At 52.4% G+C, this 16195-nt stretch overlaps 1 protein-coding gene across 4 annotated transcripts in view; it reads left to right on the top strand.

Moving 5' to 3' along the window:
* Positions 1-15082, top strand: part of CHRDL2 (chordin like 2) — a 34106-nt gene extending 19024 nt beyond the window's left edge. Inside the window, exons 5-12 of one of the 4 annotated variants that reach the window (XM_061139834.1) lie at positions 1477-1570; positions 3272-3327; positions 5282-5450; positions 6427-6621; positions 9716-9889; positions 10712-10766; positions 14153-14245; positions 14920-15082. In XM_061139834.1, the coding sequence (XP_060995817.1) occupies positions 1477-1570; positions 3272-3327; positions 5282-5450; positions 6427-6621; positions 9716-9889; positions 10712-10766; positions 14153-14245; positions 14920-14980 (897 nt within the window). In that variant the 3' untranslated portion in view covers positions 14981-15082. The remainder of the gene's footprint in view (positions 1-1476; positions 1571-3271; positions 3328-5281; positions 5451-6426; positions 6622-9715; positions 9890-10711; positions 10767-14152; positions 14246-14919) is intronic. The other 3 variants (XM_061139851.1, XM_061139843.1, XM_061139861.1) reach the window with 3 other exon arrangements.
* Positions 15083-16195: the final 1113 nt, after the last annotated feature.

Below are 16195 nucleotides of genomic sequence, written 5' to 3'. Positions count from 1 at the left end.
CAACTTATAATAAGAGGGACCACTTAGAAATCAACCTAGACAATGGTTATTTTTGCAAGGCCTGGGCCTCTTGAAGTAAACTAGGGTACTGTACCTACTAGGAAATGCCTTATGTTTATATACAGTATCCCAATGGCCCTATGAGAAGGCTATCACTAATATATTTTATAGATAAGAAAACTGAGGCTCAGAGCAATTAAGTGATTGGCCTAAGGTCACATGACTTCTAGGTGGCACAGAGGTGAAGAATCTGCCTGCTAATGCAGGAGACATAAGAGACTTGGGTTTGATCCCTGAGTTGGGAAGATTACCCGGAGTAGGAAATGGCAATCCACTCCAGTATTCTTGCCTGGAGAATCCCATGGACAGAGGAGCCTGGTGGGCTATAGTCCACGGTGTCGCAAAGAATTAGACATTACTGAGCGCGCGTGCGTGCACACACACACACACATACACACACACACACAGCTAGTTAGGTGACATACTCAGGATTCAGACGCAGGGCCACATGGTTCCAAACCCACACTCCTTTACCTGTACTATGCTGCACCTGGATGAAGAGGGGGCTGTGGGAAGAGAGAACTCATGGAAGGGTCAGGTGGTGAGAGCATTCTTATGATCCCTTGTCCCCTCCCCCTGGATACTTGGGTCTCCCCTTCTTTCTTCGCATCCCTGTTTATATGGGACTTGTTTGAAGGATCAGAATCCTTACTTCTGAGACTCGCTGGAAAAGGGACAGGGGAAGGATTCGAAGTAATCTCACTTCCTCCCAGGGACACATTATGCCTTGCAGTTTAAAAAGGGTTTTCATAACCGTTCCCTCATTTGATTTCACAGTCCAGATGGCAGTGCCCCCATTTCACAGATGAAGAAGCTGAGGCCCAGAGAAGTGACTCACCAAAGGTCATCTGGCCTCCTGACTCCCAGAAGGCCCTTTCTCCTGCAGTCTTGCCTTTCCAGGCTGGGTCCTAAAGTTGGGGACCTAGAGTTTGCATAAGAGCAAGATGGGCCCAAAGAGACATGCAGTCATTCCACTCGTCTATGCTGGGCTCCCTGCTCTAGCCAGGGGAGAAGGACATTGATAGCAGGAGGAAGAGCCTGAGACATGGGTTCTAGTCCATTCTGCTGGGTGTGTCTCTAACTTCAGGGGGTCCAGGCCCCTCCACAGTGCCTTCCCTTCTGTAGGTCGGGAAAATCTCACCTCACTAGGTTGCTGTGAAGCCTAGGAAGAGCCTGGGAATGAAAAGGCTTAGAAGCTGAAGGATAACTGTTACCTTGGGGCCTGGAGTGAGTGGGAAGCATGCAAGGACCCTCCTCTGAGCTGCCTGGGTCTTGCCCTGGACACTGTGCTACTCCCCCTCTGCCCACCTCAGAGGAGACCTCAGGCCATGGACCACCAGAGCAGGGGCTATCCCAGCCCCAAGGCTGGTCCTCAGCAGAGCTCATCTCCCAGCTCCTGTGTGCTCTGTCTGTCAGGAGGGCCAGATCTACTGCGGCCTCATGACCTGCCCGGAACCAGGCTGCCCTGCACCCCTCCCGCTGCCCCCCTCCTGCTGCCAGGCCTGCAAAGGTGAGTCTGTCCCTACATCTGGCAGTGTGCACCCACCCACCGCAGGGACCTAGCCATGGACTGTTAGGGGGACCAGGGGTCACCCAGCCAAATTCCTTCCTCAGGGTGGTGGCTTAGCTGCACCCCTCAGACAGCTGAGCCTGTGCCAGAGGCTAATGTGCAATATTTGTATTGTAATTCCAGGGAGCAGGAAGGAGGGGATGGAAAGTGAAGCAGGGAGGGAGGGAAAAACAGCACAGGAATGTGTTGGGGAGCTGGCCTTGACTTGACATCAAGCGTGACCTATTGCTCCAAGTAGCCTTCTGCTCCTCAGAAAGGTCTGGAGGTGATAGAGGGAGAGGAGGAATTGGTCCACCAGCCACCAACTCCCACTGGTCAAAGATTCACCCCAAGGCGGGGTCATTCCCTCCCACTCCCCTACTGTGTTGGGCTGTCCTGGGAATGGGAGATGGGAGTGGTGGTGGAGGCGGAGATAAGACATGGGGGTGGAGACATGGAGGAGGCGTGGCATGAGGGCACCTGCTGCCAGATTGAGTCTGAAGGAAGCTGGCTAAAGTCCATGTGAAAAGGGTGCTGTTGCAGTGCCTGCAACGAGGGGACAAAATGCCTGCAGTCAGATGAGGCCAAGAGGATCAGAAGAGGCACAGGAGAAGGGTCTGTAGAGCAGAGACCACGTCTCCTCCTGTCTTCCTCATCGCAGAGCTGGGCACAGGCCTGGGTTCACTGGGGCTCCGAGCTCCTGTGTCAAGCAGATCCAAGTAGCATCTCTGTACAGAACAGAGAGAGGCAACACAGTGGCGAGTGAAGGGTGAATAGCTTGGGTAAAATGAAGTGCACAGATGGCCAGACTTCCCTGTGGCCTGAGGTAGTCCAGGAAAGCTTCCTGGAGGAGGCAGACCTCGAGGAGGGCAGAACTCCACCGTGGAATGCTTCCCCAGATGTTGGGGTTGTGGAAGAGCACTAGACCAGGAACCAGTTTAGTCCTGGTTCTTCCAGCGAATTCCTGCAGATTCCTTCCCCTCTGTGGGCCTCAGCTGTGCTGTGTGTGCACTGAGAGACTGCGCTTGGTGATTTCTAGCAAGCAGTCTGATTCCCGTGTTCTGGGTCTTTGAATACAGATTGCTCAGTGGCAGCCAGACTGTATGTGAGGCAGGGGGAAGGGGGGCTCTAGGAAGCTGCTGGACTTCAAAGGGTTTTTGAGTGCTGGGGCCCAGGCAGGTAGGGGATGGAGGAGTCCTAGGCTGTTCCAGTGGGAGCGACAGAGGGGCTAAGGGCAGCCAGGGAGTGTATGGTGTAAGCCAAGCCTGGTGACTTCAGGTGTGGCTGGGCTGAGAGGCTGCTGGGGGACCGCAGCTAAGCAGGCTGTGGGGGTGGGATTCGCAGCCCCTACACCATCCGAGATGAGCACTGAATGACATGCTATGGCCTAGCCAAGGGTTTCAGTCTTAAGTGACCAACAGGCCAGTGTGGAGATACAGTCTGCAGTTCAGTTGTAGGGATTTCATCAACCCGAAGGTGAGGAGACATGTAATGAGAAGTAGGAATAAATACCCATGGGGCCAAGGGTGCTACTGGTATGGGGGCTGCAGGAGTAGCGCCAGGCTTTGGAGGGGCAGAGCCTAGAGGTGGGGAGGCCCGCAGGGCTCCGGCCAGGAAGGCTGAGGAGGTAGAGGCTGACCGGACTTCCCTTTGGGTTTCTAGATGGGTCCAGTGAGAAGTCGGCTGAGGAGGACACCACGCAGTCACACCGAGGGGTGGTGAGCGCACAGCTTTATGGAGAGGATGGGGAGGGGGCGGTGAAGGGGCTGGTATCCTGGGCCTGAATCGCCTTGACTGTGGAGCAGGCAATCCCAGTTATCGTCTTCATGTCTCATTTGTCCCCTGGGTTGGCTCCATTAGCTACCACCAGATTCTAGGTTCCTCTTTAGGCTTCCATTACAGCTCCCATAGGGGCTGGTGAGGAAGGAGGGGTCTGGGGAAAAAAAACAGAAACACCACACAGGGAGAAGCAGGCCTCCAGCATCCTGATTTCCCTCCTGGAAAATTCTGACAGTGTCCTGTCCGGAGCCCGTGTCTGTCCTTATGCAGGCCGCCTCTGGGCAGCATGCCTTCTGAGGGAGTGGCCTCTGACTTGGGCCAGCCTTCCATCCCACTCCTAAGGTACCAGTTCTCTGGGGCTGCCTCACCTTTCCAGCTCCGTGTTGACTCCTCTCCATCTTGGTCTAGCGTTCAGATGGGCTAAACTGCCTGACTCTCTCTGGTCAGAGAGAAAAGAGCCGGGAGAATGGGCTCACACTGACTCACGTCCCTGTCCACCCGCCGCGCTATGCCTCCCCTCTGAACAGCTCTACCTGTGCTTTCAGCCTGGGTCACCTGGACCCTGGCGCACTGGAAGCGGGACTCCTCTCCCCAGAGACTCCCCAGGGGTCTGAAATAATGAGCTCTCCCTTCTCCTCTGCCAGCTCACCCCCTTCCCAGGCTGGGCCTTCTCTAGGGGGTCTTGACCATGCCACCCACCTCCCTCCCTGTCCCTGCCATGGGTGTGCGTATGCTGTCGCTTCAGCCGTGTCCAACTCTTTGCAGCCCCATGGACTGTAGCCTGCCAGGCTCCTCTGTCCTTGGGATTCTCCAGGCAAGAATACTGGAGTTGCTGTGCCCTCCTCCAGGGGATCTTCCTGACCCAGGGATTGAACCTGTGTGTCTTATGTCTCCTGCATTGGCAGGCAAGTTCTTTACCACTAGCACCACCTGGGAAGCCCCTGTCCTTGTCATAGGAGGCAGCTAAGTGAAACCCACAAGACTTAGTTCCAGTAAGTAGTTCCAGCTATTCACTGAACTGCTGGATGATGTGGGTAAGTCATACAGGGGTGTTGGGCTCGTCCATTCCTTCTGGGCACCTCCTGTGTTCCTTGGTCTGTGCTGGGGCCCGGGACATAGTTTTCACTCTGGGAACTCCTGTGGACTCAGTCCAGACATTGAAGGACTGTCTCAGAGACTTTACAGTCAGGAAGGAGCTGCAGAAGAAGGAATGTGACTCAGTGTCAGTGAGGGGGTGATAAACTCCACCTCTGCCCCCAGCCCACTTGCTCCTTTCTCAATCCCCAATTTTTGGACCAGGAAGCTCCTGCTCTGTTTCACGGCTGTCTCACATACCCTTTGCTCCCACCGCCAACCCTCTCAAGACCTGATCTGATGGTGTGGGGTTTTGGGGTGTTGGACTCAGAAAAAGGGCTCCTAAGATCCATCATCTCTGGACAGGACCTGCTCTCAGTCCTCTCACCTGGGGGATTCTGCAGTCGGGTGGGATCTTTGGAGGTCCATTCCCTGTCCCATCACCTAAATCTTCTCAGACAAAGAATTTCCTGACGCTCATCCTCACTCTGATTCTTAAATATTAAGTTCTCCGGGTCCCTGATCACTTACACCTTTCAGATCAAGACCTCAGCCCCCTCTGCTCACCTCAGCCACAAGGTTCTGGCACTGCCAGCGGAAGAAGGGCTCAGTGGAGGCTAGACTTCCAAACCACTGACTTCTGAGAATTTTCAAAGATTTGTTGCCTAGGAGTGTCTTTCACCCCATCAGACCTTCCTTCTGCTTAGATCCTATGCCCAGTCACAAGGGCCACCTTCAGGCCTCTCACTGCAGCCTGTTTTTCTGCTTCTGCACTGGCAGCAGCCCGTCAGTGATCTTCATCCTTCCTGCCCTTTGCAGAGACATTCCCAGGATCCGTGTTCAGGGGACAGTGGGAGAAAGAGAGACCTGAGCACCCCGTCCCCCACTGGGCCCAGCGCCCCTTTGGGCTTCATCCCTCGCCACTTCCGACCAAAGGAGGCAGGCAGCACCACGGTCAAGATTGTTCTGAAGGAGAAACATAAAAAAGGTGGGAACCGGAGCCTCTGCAGACCCTGAGGTGGGAAAGGGGGCCCCTGTCTGCTCCCACTTCCCATCCCTGCACCTCTACCTAGTGGTTCCCCAGTCTCAACTTGGCCATGGGCTGGTAGACTCATAGAAGCTTAGATCTAAACTTCCATCTGACAGATGAGGACACTGAGGTTCAGAGTACTGAGTTAGACACAGAACCAGTCCTGGAACCAGGACTACAGGCCATAGAACAATATTCTTTTGAGTATGATATTGCTGGGAATTGAGAGGCAGAGAAGAGAGAGATGAAAATGGTCCCTTTCCTCAAGGGACTCATAGACCAGAAGGGGAGACAGGCATGTAAATCAATTATTACAAGATAAGGAGGTATTGAAGGAAAGGTTTTTTGGGTTTTTTTTTTAATCTGAAGGAAAAAAAAAATCTGAAGGAAAGGTTTTGATGAAGGAAGGGGGAAGTAGAGCTGGGCTGCAGGAGGATGGTTGGGGTGGATCAGGGAAGGGGGTCAAGGAGACAACTGTGGCAGCAGACAGGGAGAGAGACCTCACTGCAGGTCACCCGATCGGTGGAGTGGGAGGAGCCACAGTGGCATCCGTAGCCCCTCTCTGACAGATGGGACACTGAGGCTGCAAAAACAGATGGGACCTGCTCGCACTCACGTGGCCAGATAGTGTCAGCACAGGTCTCCTATCATCAGGCCATCCCCCTCCGCACCCCACCATAGGTGCCCATGACAGGCAGGAAGGTCTTTTAATCTTCAACAAGAACTTACAGATCCCTCCTCTTCCCTGAGTGCTGAGATGGGGGATGTCAGGGACAGGGGACTGGTTTATTCCCTGGCCTCTACTTTACAAGCAGTGTGGCTGGGCCAGACTGGTGAAGCAGGGGCACCCCGAGGACCTACCCCCACCCATTATTGGACTCCGGCCCAAGCCCAAGGTACTGACCCTCCTCCCTTCCTGCCTTCCTTGGCCCAGCCTGTGTGCATGGCGGGAAGACATACTCCCATGGGGAGGTGTGGCACCCAGCCTTCCGCTCCTTCGGACCCCTGCCCTGCATCGTGTGCACCTGTCAGGACGGCCGCCAGGACTGCCAGCGGGTGATCTGCCCCACTGAGTACCCCTGCCAGCACCCCGAGAAAGTAGCCGGGAAGTGCTGCAAGATTTGTCCAGGTACAAAGAGAGCCTGGGGGCAGGGAGGGCACTGGCCAGCGCAAGGCCTGGGTCTCTCTCCCCAGGGCACAGACACGTAGAACATCTATGTGGGCCTGGATAGATGGGGCATGGACTCAGAGTCGTGGGATTCAGGGGCTTTTAGATGCACAGAATGCCAAAAACATAGCAGTGAGAAATGCCCAACTCATATAATACTAGACGTGCAGAACCAACTAGTGCTACAGATTCAGAGGCTCTCAGGCACACACAGAATCAAGTAATGTCCTAGATTCAGTGAAGTCATAAAATCTTAGGCTATTAGGACTTTTTTTAAAAAACAAATTAATATATTCTTTTATTGAAGGATAATTGCTTTACAGAATTTTGTTGTTTTCTGTCAAACCTCAACATGAATCAGCCATAGGTATACATATATCCCCTCCCTTTTGAACCTCCTTTTAAGAGGAATGGTCAACAGTTATTGCATACTTATCACATGCCACATAGGTGTTTTGCATGAATGCATGCAATCCTCACCAAAGTGGACAGGGTAGTCATCTTCATCTCCATTTTACTGAATGAGAAGATAAATACTTCATCCCAGGTCCCGAAACTGCAAGTGACAGAGTTGGGATATGAATCCTGTCTGTCTTATTCCAAAGACAATGCTCTCCTTTTGTTTTTTTTTTTGGCCATGCCATGAGGCTTGCTGGATCTTAGTTTCCCAACCAGGGATTGAACTCAGGCCACAGCAGTGAAAGCACCTAGTGCTAACCATTTGGGCTGCCAGGGAATCCCCACAAAGATGATACTCCTGATCACTGTTGTCTTCCTTCAGTCCTCATCAACATATGGGAAAACTGAGACCCAGAGAAGGGAAGGGACTTTCCTAAGTCACACAACGAAGGAGCAGTGAAGCTGGAACTAGAAGTCCTTCTAAAACCTCTCCCGTATCACACTCATCATCGTCATTACTGCCACCATCACCTAAACCTCTCCCAAACCTTTCCTTCTATGTGCGTTCATTGTGAGCCTGTGTTTGGTGGTATGAGTCACTCAAAAGACTTGATTCCTTCCCTTGACCTTATGGGTCTATTTTAGAGAGAAAACACAGCCGAGCAGTTTTAAGGCAATGCAGGGCAATGTGGGATTAAGGGCATGAGTGGAAGGCATAAGCAGGAAGGTTTTAAAAGCCAAGGGTGGGAGGAAACAGCAGAGGGTGGGGGGAACAAAGCTTTTAGAAGTCAGGCTTCCAGAGTTGCCGGCTGAGTTCTTTCAACAGTGACCCTAGGATTAATGGTTGTGCAGGAAAAAACGTCAGAGCATCTCATTGAGAAGAGCAGTCTGTGACTGTCAGCAGGAGCTGTTGTAAGGGGCGGGCCCGTTCCCTCAAGCCTGGAAGGAAGGCAGGTGGGGTAGAAGGCACTGTCCTGGTCACATCTCTGACAGGGCTGGCTAGCAAAACTGAAAGGAGAAGAACGGGGAGGAAACAGAGGAAGAGAACCGACTGTGCGCCCAGTATTGTACTATGATTTCATAGAGTTTACTTAATTCTTCCATCTCAGTTATTTCACAAATGAGATAGCTGAGTGGCTATGATTATCCTAAGTCTCCACCTGCCCTAGAATTTGCTGTCAGGAGATGTGAGTTTGCATGGGCTTGCTCCCTGACATACTTATCTACCTAACTTACTCTTCTAGGCAAAGACAGGTTACTTTACCTTTCTGAGCCTTAGATATAGAGTTGATGAAAGTGCTCTATGAATTGCAAATCAATACCTAGACATAAGGGATAACAATTACTTATAGACTAATAAAGAGTAGGGGCAAGGTGAGGGAGAAGCGTGATGGGATGACAGATGAGGGTTCAACTTGAATTCTCTTTATTTATTTGGCCATGCATGCGGCTTGCAAAATCTTAGTTCCCCAACCAAGGACCAAACCCAGGCCCAGAGCAGTAGAAGCGTGGAGTCCTAACCACTAGACAGCCAGGGAATTCCTTTTTTTATTTTTCCTTTATTTTAAAATACATTTCCTCTTTTTTTTTTTTTTTTTTTTGCTGCACTGCACAGTTTGTAGGATCTTAGTTCCCCAACCAGGAGTTGAACCCAGGCCCCCAGCAGTGAAAACACAGAGTGCTAACCACTGGACCACCCAGGAATTCTCTTGAATTCTCTATGAGAATGGCTGTGGCTTGCTGCTGGGCTCCTTCACAAACACACATGGTCTTGGGCTCACCCTCAGATCCTACTCCATTTCCCCCGAAAGATATTGAGACAGCTTACAGCTTTTAGCTGGACACCTCAAAGGTCTTCGTAACTAATAAGGGTCTAGAAGGTGGGGAGATGTGTAGGGATTTAGTCTTTCAGTCCCTGAAAGACAATCAGGGAGTATTGATACATGGAAAGTTCTGGGGAATGTCCTTGAAATTCCAGCATGTCAAGGCTTTAGGACTGGATCCAATTTGTAGGATCCAGAAACAAACATAACCGCCATCCTGACCCCCACCTCACCACCCCTACCACCACCACTACAGTCACCATCATCACACTTATCACCACCTATTCCGTATCACACTCCATCATCATTACTGCCATCAGCGCCTCAACCTCTCCCAAACCTTTCCTTCTGTGTGTGTTCATTGTGAGCCTATGTTTGGTGATGTGAGTGACTCAAAAGACTTGAAGAATAGGATTCCTGCCTTTCCCCCTGTGGGTTTATTTTAGAGAGAAAACATACCCAAATGAAACAATTACAAGGCAATGCAAGGCAGCATAGAACTAAGGGCATGAGTGAGAGGCATAAGAAGGGTTAACAAGCTATGGGTGGGAGGATATAGGGTGAACTAAGCTGTTCCAGGTGGGCTGCCTGGAGGAGGTGGAAGATGAACTGGGCCCTGAAGGGTGAGAAGTTTTCTGACATGCTAGTCAATGGGAGGAGAATAGGCGAGAGGGCCGCTCTCTGTTCCCCAGAGATCTCCTTGTCTTCCCAGGGGCACCATAACTTTCCCAAGGACCCTAATGACCCTGAGGGGGATGTCATACCAGTGGTCCCTCTTCCTGGGCTACCGGGAGTGGAGAGACAGGGCGTTCACAGCTCCTTGTCTCTCCCAGAGGACAAGGCAGACCCTGGCCACAGTGAGATCAGTGCCACCAAGTGTCCGAAGGCATCGGGTCGAGTTCTCGTCCACACATCAGTATCCCCAAGCCCAGACAACCTGCGTCGTTTTGCCCTCGAGCGTGAGGCCTCTGAGCAGGTGGAGATCTACCTCTGGAAGCTGGTAAAAGGTGAGCACTGGCCCATTCCCACTCTGGCCTGTCCCCCTTCCTGTGCTCCAGCCGCCCCCTCCCAGGGGTGTTAAGGGAATTGATTAAGTGCCTCTGGCCCAAGAAGACCTGCCTCAGGTCATCTTCCAGCTCTGAGTCTCAGATTCCAAGATAGAGGGAGACAGTGACTCTGACAGTTGAGATACTCTCACCCACTGAGATGTCAGGGCCTTGAAGTGCTCCCTCTCCTGGGGGAAAGGGGTTGTTACACTTTGTGAGGAGCCAGGGCAGAGTTATGCTTACCCGATGAAACAAAGAGCTGTCGATTGGTAGAATTTCAGCAGACTGGGAGGAGAGATCTTTTCAGGCAGGAGGGCCCTCACAGCATCCTCAAATCCTCAAGGCTAGTCTCATCTAGCCTTTCCTTTATGGTGGATCCTAGCCCTCTAAGGTAAGTCGACATATTTCTCATTCTGTGAAAAACTTACCCTGTTCAGCAGGCTACTTCTATCACCAACTGAAGGTTAAGAGAAGGGAATTGCAGAGAGTTCAGCTTTGGGGCTCTTCTTGTTAAAAGTAAATCCCCTGGATAGAGTAAAACAAATTAAACCTTTAATTGGGAATTAGTTCTTAGGTCACTTTTCTCTACTGGTGTGGTTGGCTGACAGCGGGGAGGTGGGGGGAGTTGGGGGGTGGAAGAGGGAATGATGATAAGAGTGATGACAATGATAATAACAACCAATGTGTGAAGCACTTTGAAATTTACAAAGTGCTTTCACATTCATCATCTCATTTGATCCTCAACGATCCTGAGAGTTAGGTATTATTATCCCCATTTTACAGATGAGGAAACTGAGGCTCAGAGAGGTGAAGTACCTGGCCCAAGGCCACACAGCCAGTAAGTGGAGGAGCTAGAGCCCAGGTCTTGTGACGTCAGATGCGGCTCCTTCCCTGCTCTACTCTGCCCCCTGCCGTGGGAGGAATGGACCAAGAAAGCGGAGCTGTTCAGCCTGGAGAAGAGAAGACTCAGGGCAACAGGACCGCTGGCTTCATGGCTCTGAAGGACTGCCCCAGGCAGAGGGAGCAGTTGTGCTCTGAGTGGCCACAAGGGTCAAAACAACAAGCAGGGGCTTTGGAATCAGACAGACCTAGGTTTGAATCCCGGCTCTGCCATTTCTTAGCTGTGTGGCCTTGGGCAATCACTTGACCTCTCTGGGCCTCAAATTTCTCTTCTGTGAATGGGGAGAAGGGGCTTGAGAGGCTTAAGTGAAATGACATAGGTACCACCCCTGACCCATAATAAGTGCTAAAAATGTCTGCATCCTTCTCATCCTACCTCATCAGTCAGGTTAGAATGGCAGAGAAGCAGGTTTCCCTTAAATGAGAGGAAGTGCCTTCTCAACCTGAAAGTCTTCCTGCGGTGGAAGGGAGGGAGCAAGTTCCATTCACGGAAGTTTGTAAGCAAGGGCAGGGAGGGGACTTGACCAGAGGCTGAGGAGGTTCGGTAATCGTATGGTTGCTCTGAGCCTTGGGAGTCCATCAGTCCCTGGACAGGTGGGGTTGCAAGTTTATCCTCCCACCCGCTCTGGCATCACAGAGAGTAACAGGCTGAGCCTCTGTCCTCAGGACCTCATGGCTTGCAGGAGCTCCCTGGGAGTCGAGCTGGTCAGGGAAACCTTCATGGAGGGTGGGCCTGGGCTGGACAGGATGTAAAAAGGCAAGAGGGGCACACTGCAGCGACAGCCTCAAACTCTGGCTCCAGAGCCCATGCTTATATGTCCGGCGCTCTGTGACTGGTGAGTAGCAGGTACTATGTATAATGTGTTGCAGTTCACAGACATAAGAAACCTGAAGGGTATGTATTGTATTAATTCCCCATTTTGCAGATAAGAAAACTGAGTCTGAGAGGTAAAACGACTTGCTCAAAATCACACAGTTTAAACAGTAAAGCAAAGATTCAAACCCAGGTCTTACTGTCCCCAGTGCCACCTCCACAAACATGACCTTATGTTTTTAGGGAAGGACCTGAGGAAGGCGCAGGATGGCAGAGAGAGGGGGAGGTCATAGCTCAAGGCCAAATCTCATTACCAGGGGCACAGTGAAAAGGTAGAAGTGGGAAGGACTCTTCAGTTTCACAATGCCAGGCCCTGCCACCCTCTCACTAGCAAACCTGTCCACCCCACCACCTCCGAAGCCCCTGGGTGGCTGAAATACCCCATCAGTACCCGCCCCATTCCCTCCCTGCCCCAGACAGAGAAAGTCAAAACAAACTCTCCCAAGGGCCTATTGTCAGTGGGAGACCGTTACTGTTTCCTCACCTAGACAAGTGGAAACAGCAGGCCTGGGGGCCAGGAGAGGAAGAGGAGAATTGACCTGGAGACAAAGTGAGCTAAAAACTGGGCTGAGGCCACACCAGAGTAGGGCCAGCCCCAGGCCCAGAGTCTGAGCAGAGAACTGGCTTAGTGTTAAGGATTTTTCAATTTTAGCATTTCAAGAGTAGAAGGAACCTCAAGGTTCTCAATTCCTCCCCCCACCTAGGGAAGGAAGGCCCTCTGTTAGCCTCTCTGATGGTCTCCAGCCCCTGACTGCACTCAGCCCCACCCCACCTCCAGACAGGTGGTTCACTTGCCATTCTAGGAATGGCTCTGCTCGAGAAGCTTATTCAGTAAGCCGAGCCTGTCCCGTCTCTTGGAACTCAGCCACCACTACCCCTCCGCCTGGGACACGGGGTCCAGCCACTCTCAGGCCTGGCACACCCTTCACAGGTCAAAAGGCACAACCATGACCCTCAGACAAGCTCTTGCTTCTAGGCCCAAGAGCCCAGACCTTTCAATCACGCTTTACAAGTGACAGCATGAAGACCTCCCTCCTCCCAGTCACTTCTCCAATTTGTGTTTGGGGGTTTGTGCAGTGGCAGGCTGGGGCACCAAGACCCGTCCCATCTCATACTTGTGATGCAGCCTTGGCCTCTGGAGCAAGTCTCTCCCATATTCTCTCCCTGGCACCTGGGCGGGGGGCCTGAGCACAGTGCTGGGCATTCCCAGCTTCCTGGACCAGAGCAGTCTGTGCCCCTAGGTGGGATCCCACCCGGATTCCCATAAGCAAGGCCAGTTCTTGGTCTTCTTGAGGGTGGTTCTGGCCTAGCAGAGGCCTTGCTGTCACATCTGTTCTTTCTGGCCACGGCCGCTGATGGTAACAGCTGGCGCGACCTCATGGCCCAAGTGCTCAGGGTTTTGCACCATGTGTGGTGCCTGTGGCCAGCTCCCCGGGGGATACAAACATCAGGAGATCCAGCTAATACCTCATTCCCCCTCAGGGCCTGGCCTAGACAGGGTACACATATATTTGCTTATCCATCCATCCAGGGATTCATTCATTCATTCATTCAGCATGCCTAATGTGGACCAGGTTCAGGGAACCCAGGAAGAAAGTCCTCTCCATTCCCAGTCTGGTGGAAGAGGCAAGAACAGACACAATGATAGCACGTTAGAAATAGGAACAATCACAAACAGAAGCCAAGAACTGTGGGTAACCCAAGGAGGAAATTATAACTGTTTAAGGGAGGAGGGAGAATCAGGAAGACTTCCCAGGTAAGGCTGGGAGGATGAGAAGTTCACCTGTGGCAACAGAAGACGGAGTTTGGCAGAGGGGATGGCAAATGGGAAGGCTTGACCCCTTCAGGGACCTCAAGGAGTTGGTTAGGGCTGGAGCACAGGCAAGGGATGAGGTGAACTGAGCCTTGAGCTGAAAGGGAGCCTACGACCCTGACACCTGTAGTGCTTTGGTGTCTGAAGCAAATCACCTGTTGATTTTTATCATACATTCTATGTCCAGAAAAAAAAAAAGACTGATCAGGCCCTACAGGCCTGGCAGCTTCCCTCCCTCCCTCCTTCCCTCCTGGCCCCTCTGTGTTGTTGACAGGTGAGGGGTGTGAGCACAGGATGATGGTGAGAGGAGCAGGGTCATGGAAGGAGGGGGTGAGAGGGTAACAGGCATGTTTTCCAATGCCTGCAGCCAGGATCACAGATAAGAGGCGGGGTTAAAGGTCAGAAGTCTAGGGTAGTGACCCAGGTAAGACGCGATGGGGCCCAGAGGGGAAAGGTGACACTGGGGGATAGGGTGAACAGATTCAAAATATTTAGGAAACTGAGTCCACAGGATTTGGTGTCTGGTCAGAATAGGGGAGGGAAGGGAGGTGACTGAGTCTGTCCTGTGTCTAAGTCACCCCGTTTCACTGACCACACACCCTCCCTTTCCTGCTCATGCCCTTGTCTTTGCCCTCAGGAATCTTCCACTTGATTCAGATCAAGAAAGTCAGGAAGCAAGACTTCCAGAAAGAGGCACAGAACTTCCGGCTGCTCACCGGCACCCACGAAGGTGGGACTCTGGGCTGAAGACGGGGGCCTGGGAAGAGAGTTGGGCTAGAAGCTGGGGCCTCCTGGGGAGTTCCAGGCTGCTGGTGCCGGGAGGGGGGTGCTGTCAGCCACAGACGTCAGTTCCCGGCACAGGAATCCAGTGGGTGTCTGGGCCAGAGATTTCCCAACTCAGGCGCTCAAGAGCTCGGGAGTGGGAAGGTGAAGCAGAGCCAGCTGGATCTGGTCTTGGGGCAAGGGAGACAGGGCTGTCAGAGGGGACTCTGAGCCCCTAAATCCTGGTGCTGCATAGCCGCTCTACTGGAACCTCTCCCACTGAAACCTCCTAACCACGTTCCTACAGAGGCCCCCGGCTTACTCCCTACCACCCTGAGGAAGATAGACCCAGGTGGGTGGGGAGGAAGTCACAGAGGGGAGGGTCACCGACAGGTGTCAGGTTGAAGGTGGGCTCCTGTGCCAGAACCCTTGGGATTATGGGGGCAGGATGGGGTCCCCATCTCCTTCCCCTCTGTGGGCTTCAAACCCAGGCTACTCGGTCCTCCTTGTCCCAAGTTTTCCCCACCCCAGTCACCCTGCCTCAGTTATACACGTGTATGCACATGCACACACCACACACACACCCTTACACATACATACTCTGCACACCCACACACAATTCTTCCTCTTTTCTCCATGCAGGTCACTGGAACGTCTTCCTAGCCCAGACCCCGGAGCTGAAGGTCACGGCCAGTCCAGATAAAATGACCAAGACCTTATAACAAAGATCTGAACAGTTGCAGATATGAGCTTTATCATTTTTGTTGTTTTATATTAATAAATAAGAAGTTGCATTACCCCTCAACCCTGCCTATTGAGTCCATTTCCAGTCTCTGTGTGTTCTCATGGTGATTACAAGCAGGCCTGGTTATCCCCATTTTACAGGCCTGGGAACTGAGGGGCAGAAGGGGCAGAGGCTGGCCCCAGTCCTCCCAGTGAGTGGCTTTGAGAGCCAGGGCTAGTACCCACCCCATCGTGGCCTCCCCCCTGCTCTGGGCTGCTGCTGTCCCCAGCCCCCCTTCCCATAACTTTTTGGCACTGAGCCTAGTGAGGCGGACTGACTAGTCAGCCAGCCAAGGGGTATGCACAGAGCCTCAAAGTACTTTCCCAGCAGATAGGGCAGGGGTCCTGATAATCGTCAGCTACAACTTTACAATGAGGACACAGAGTTGAGGGGAGAGCAGGAATTTGCCTGAAGCCACAGAGCAGGGCGGTAGCAGATTCGGAATTGTATGCCAGGTCTCTTGCTCCAAGCTCGCACTCCTTCCCGTTCCACCGTGACCAATGTTATAAACCCGAATATTCTCACCTCAGAGGCTTTCCAAGACTTGGCAGTCAGATTGCCAACCTTGGCACCACGGTCTGGGAAGAAGGCCTAACAGTTACAATTAAAGACAACATCAGTCATTTATCCTGCCCATGGGTACAGTTCCTTTCCCTTTCAAAGACGTTTTAATGCCCGTGATTCTACTTAAGGTGAACAATATAGGAATTACCCCCATTTTAGAGAGAAGACAGAGGCTCAGGATCGCCCAGTGTCTTCCCCAAAGCCTCACATTGATGAGTGATGAAGCCAGGACCAGAGCTCAGACCTACTGACTCGCAGACCTGTGCACTCACCTGCAGTCACACATCACCCCCATCCCCAGACCTGATGGGAAGCCATGGAGAGATGGTGTCAAGTGGCCTGTGAGCTGGATTTTGCCACCTGCAGCCACTTGGCTCTGCTCCGAGCCCCTGTCTTATCCCTGGGCATCTGAGGTTGGGGAAGTCAGCTAAGCTGCCTCCCAACACTGGCCTCACTGAGCAGGGAGGGGTATCATCCTCCCCCAAATCCCCTTGCCCACTCCCCAGGGCCTTTTCTGAGACTGGGGTTTGAGGAACATGCCTGGAATCTCCCCCTCATCCTCAGAGTAAG

The sequence above is a fragment of the Dama dama genome, chromosome 1 (genome assembly GCF_033118175.1).
Source record: "Dama dama isolate Ldn47 chromosome 1, ASM3311817v1, whole genome shotgun sequence".
NCBI lineage: Eukaryota > Metazoa > Chordata > Mammalia > Artiodactyla > Cervidae > Dama > Dama dama.
This window is presented reverse-complemented; position numbering and strand designations above follow the sequence as displayed.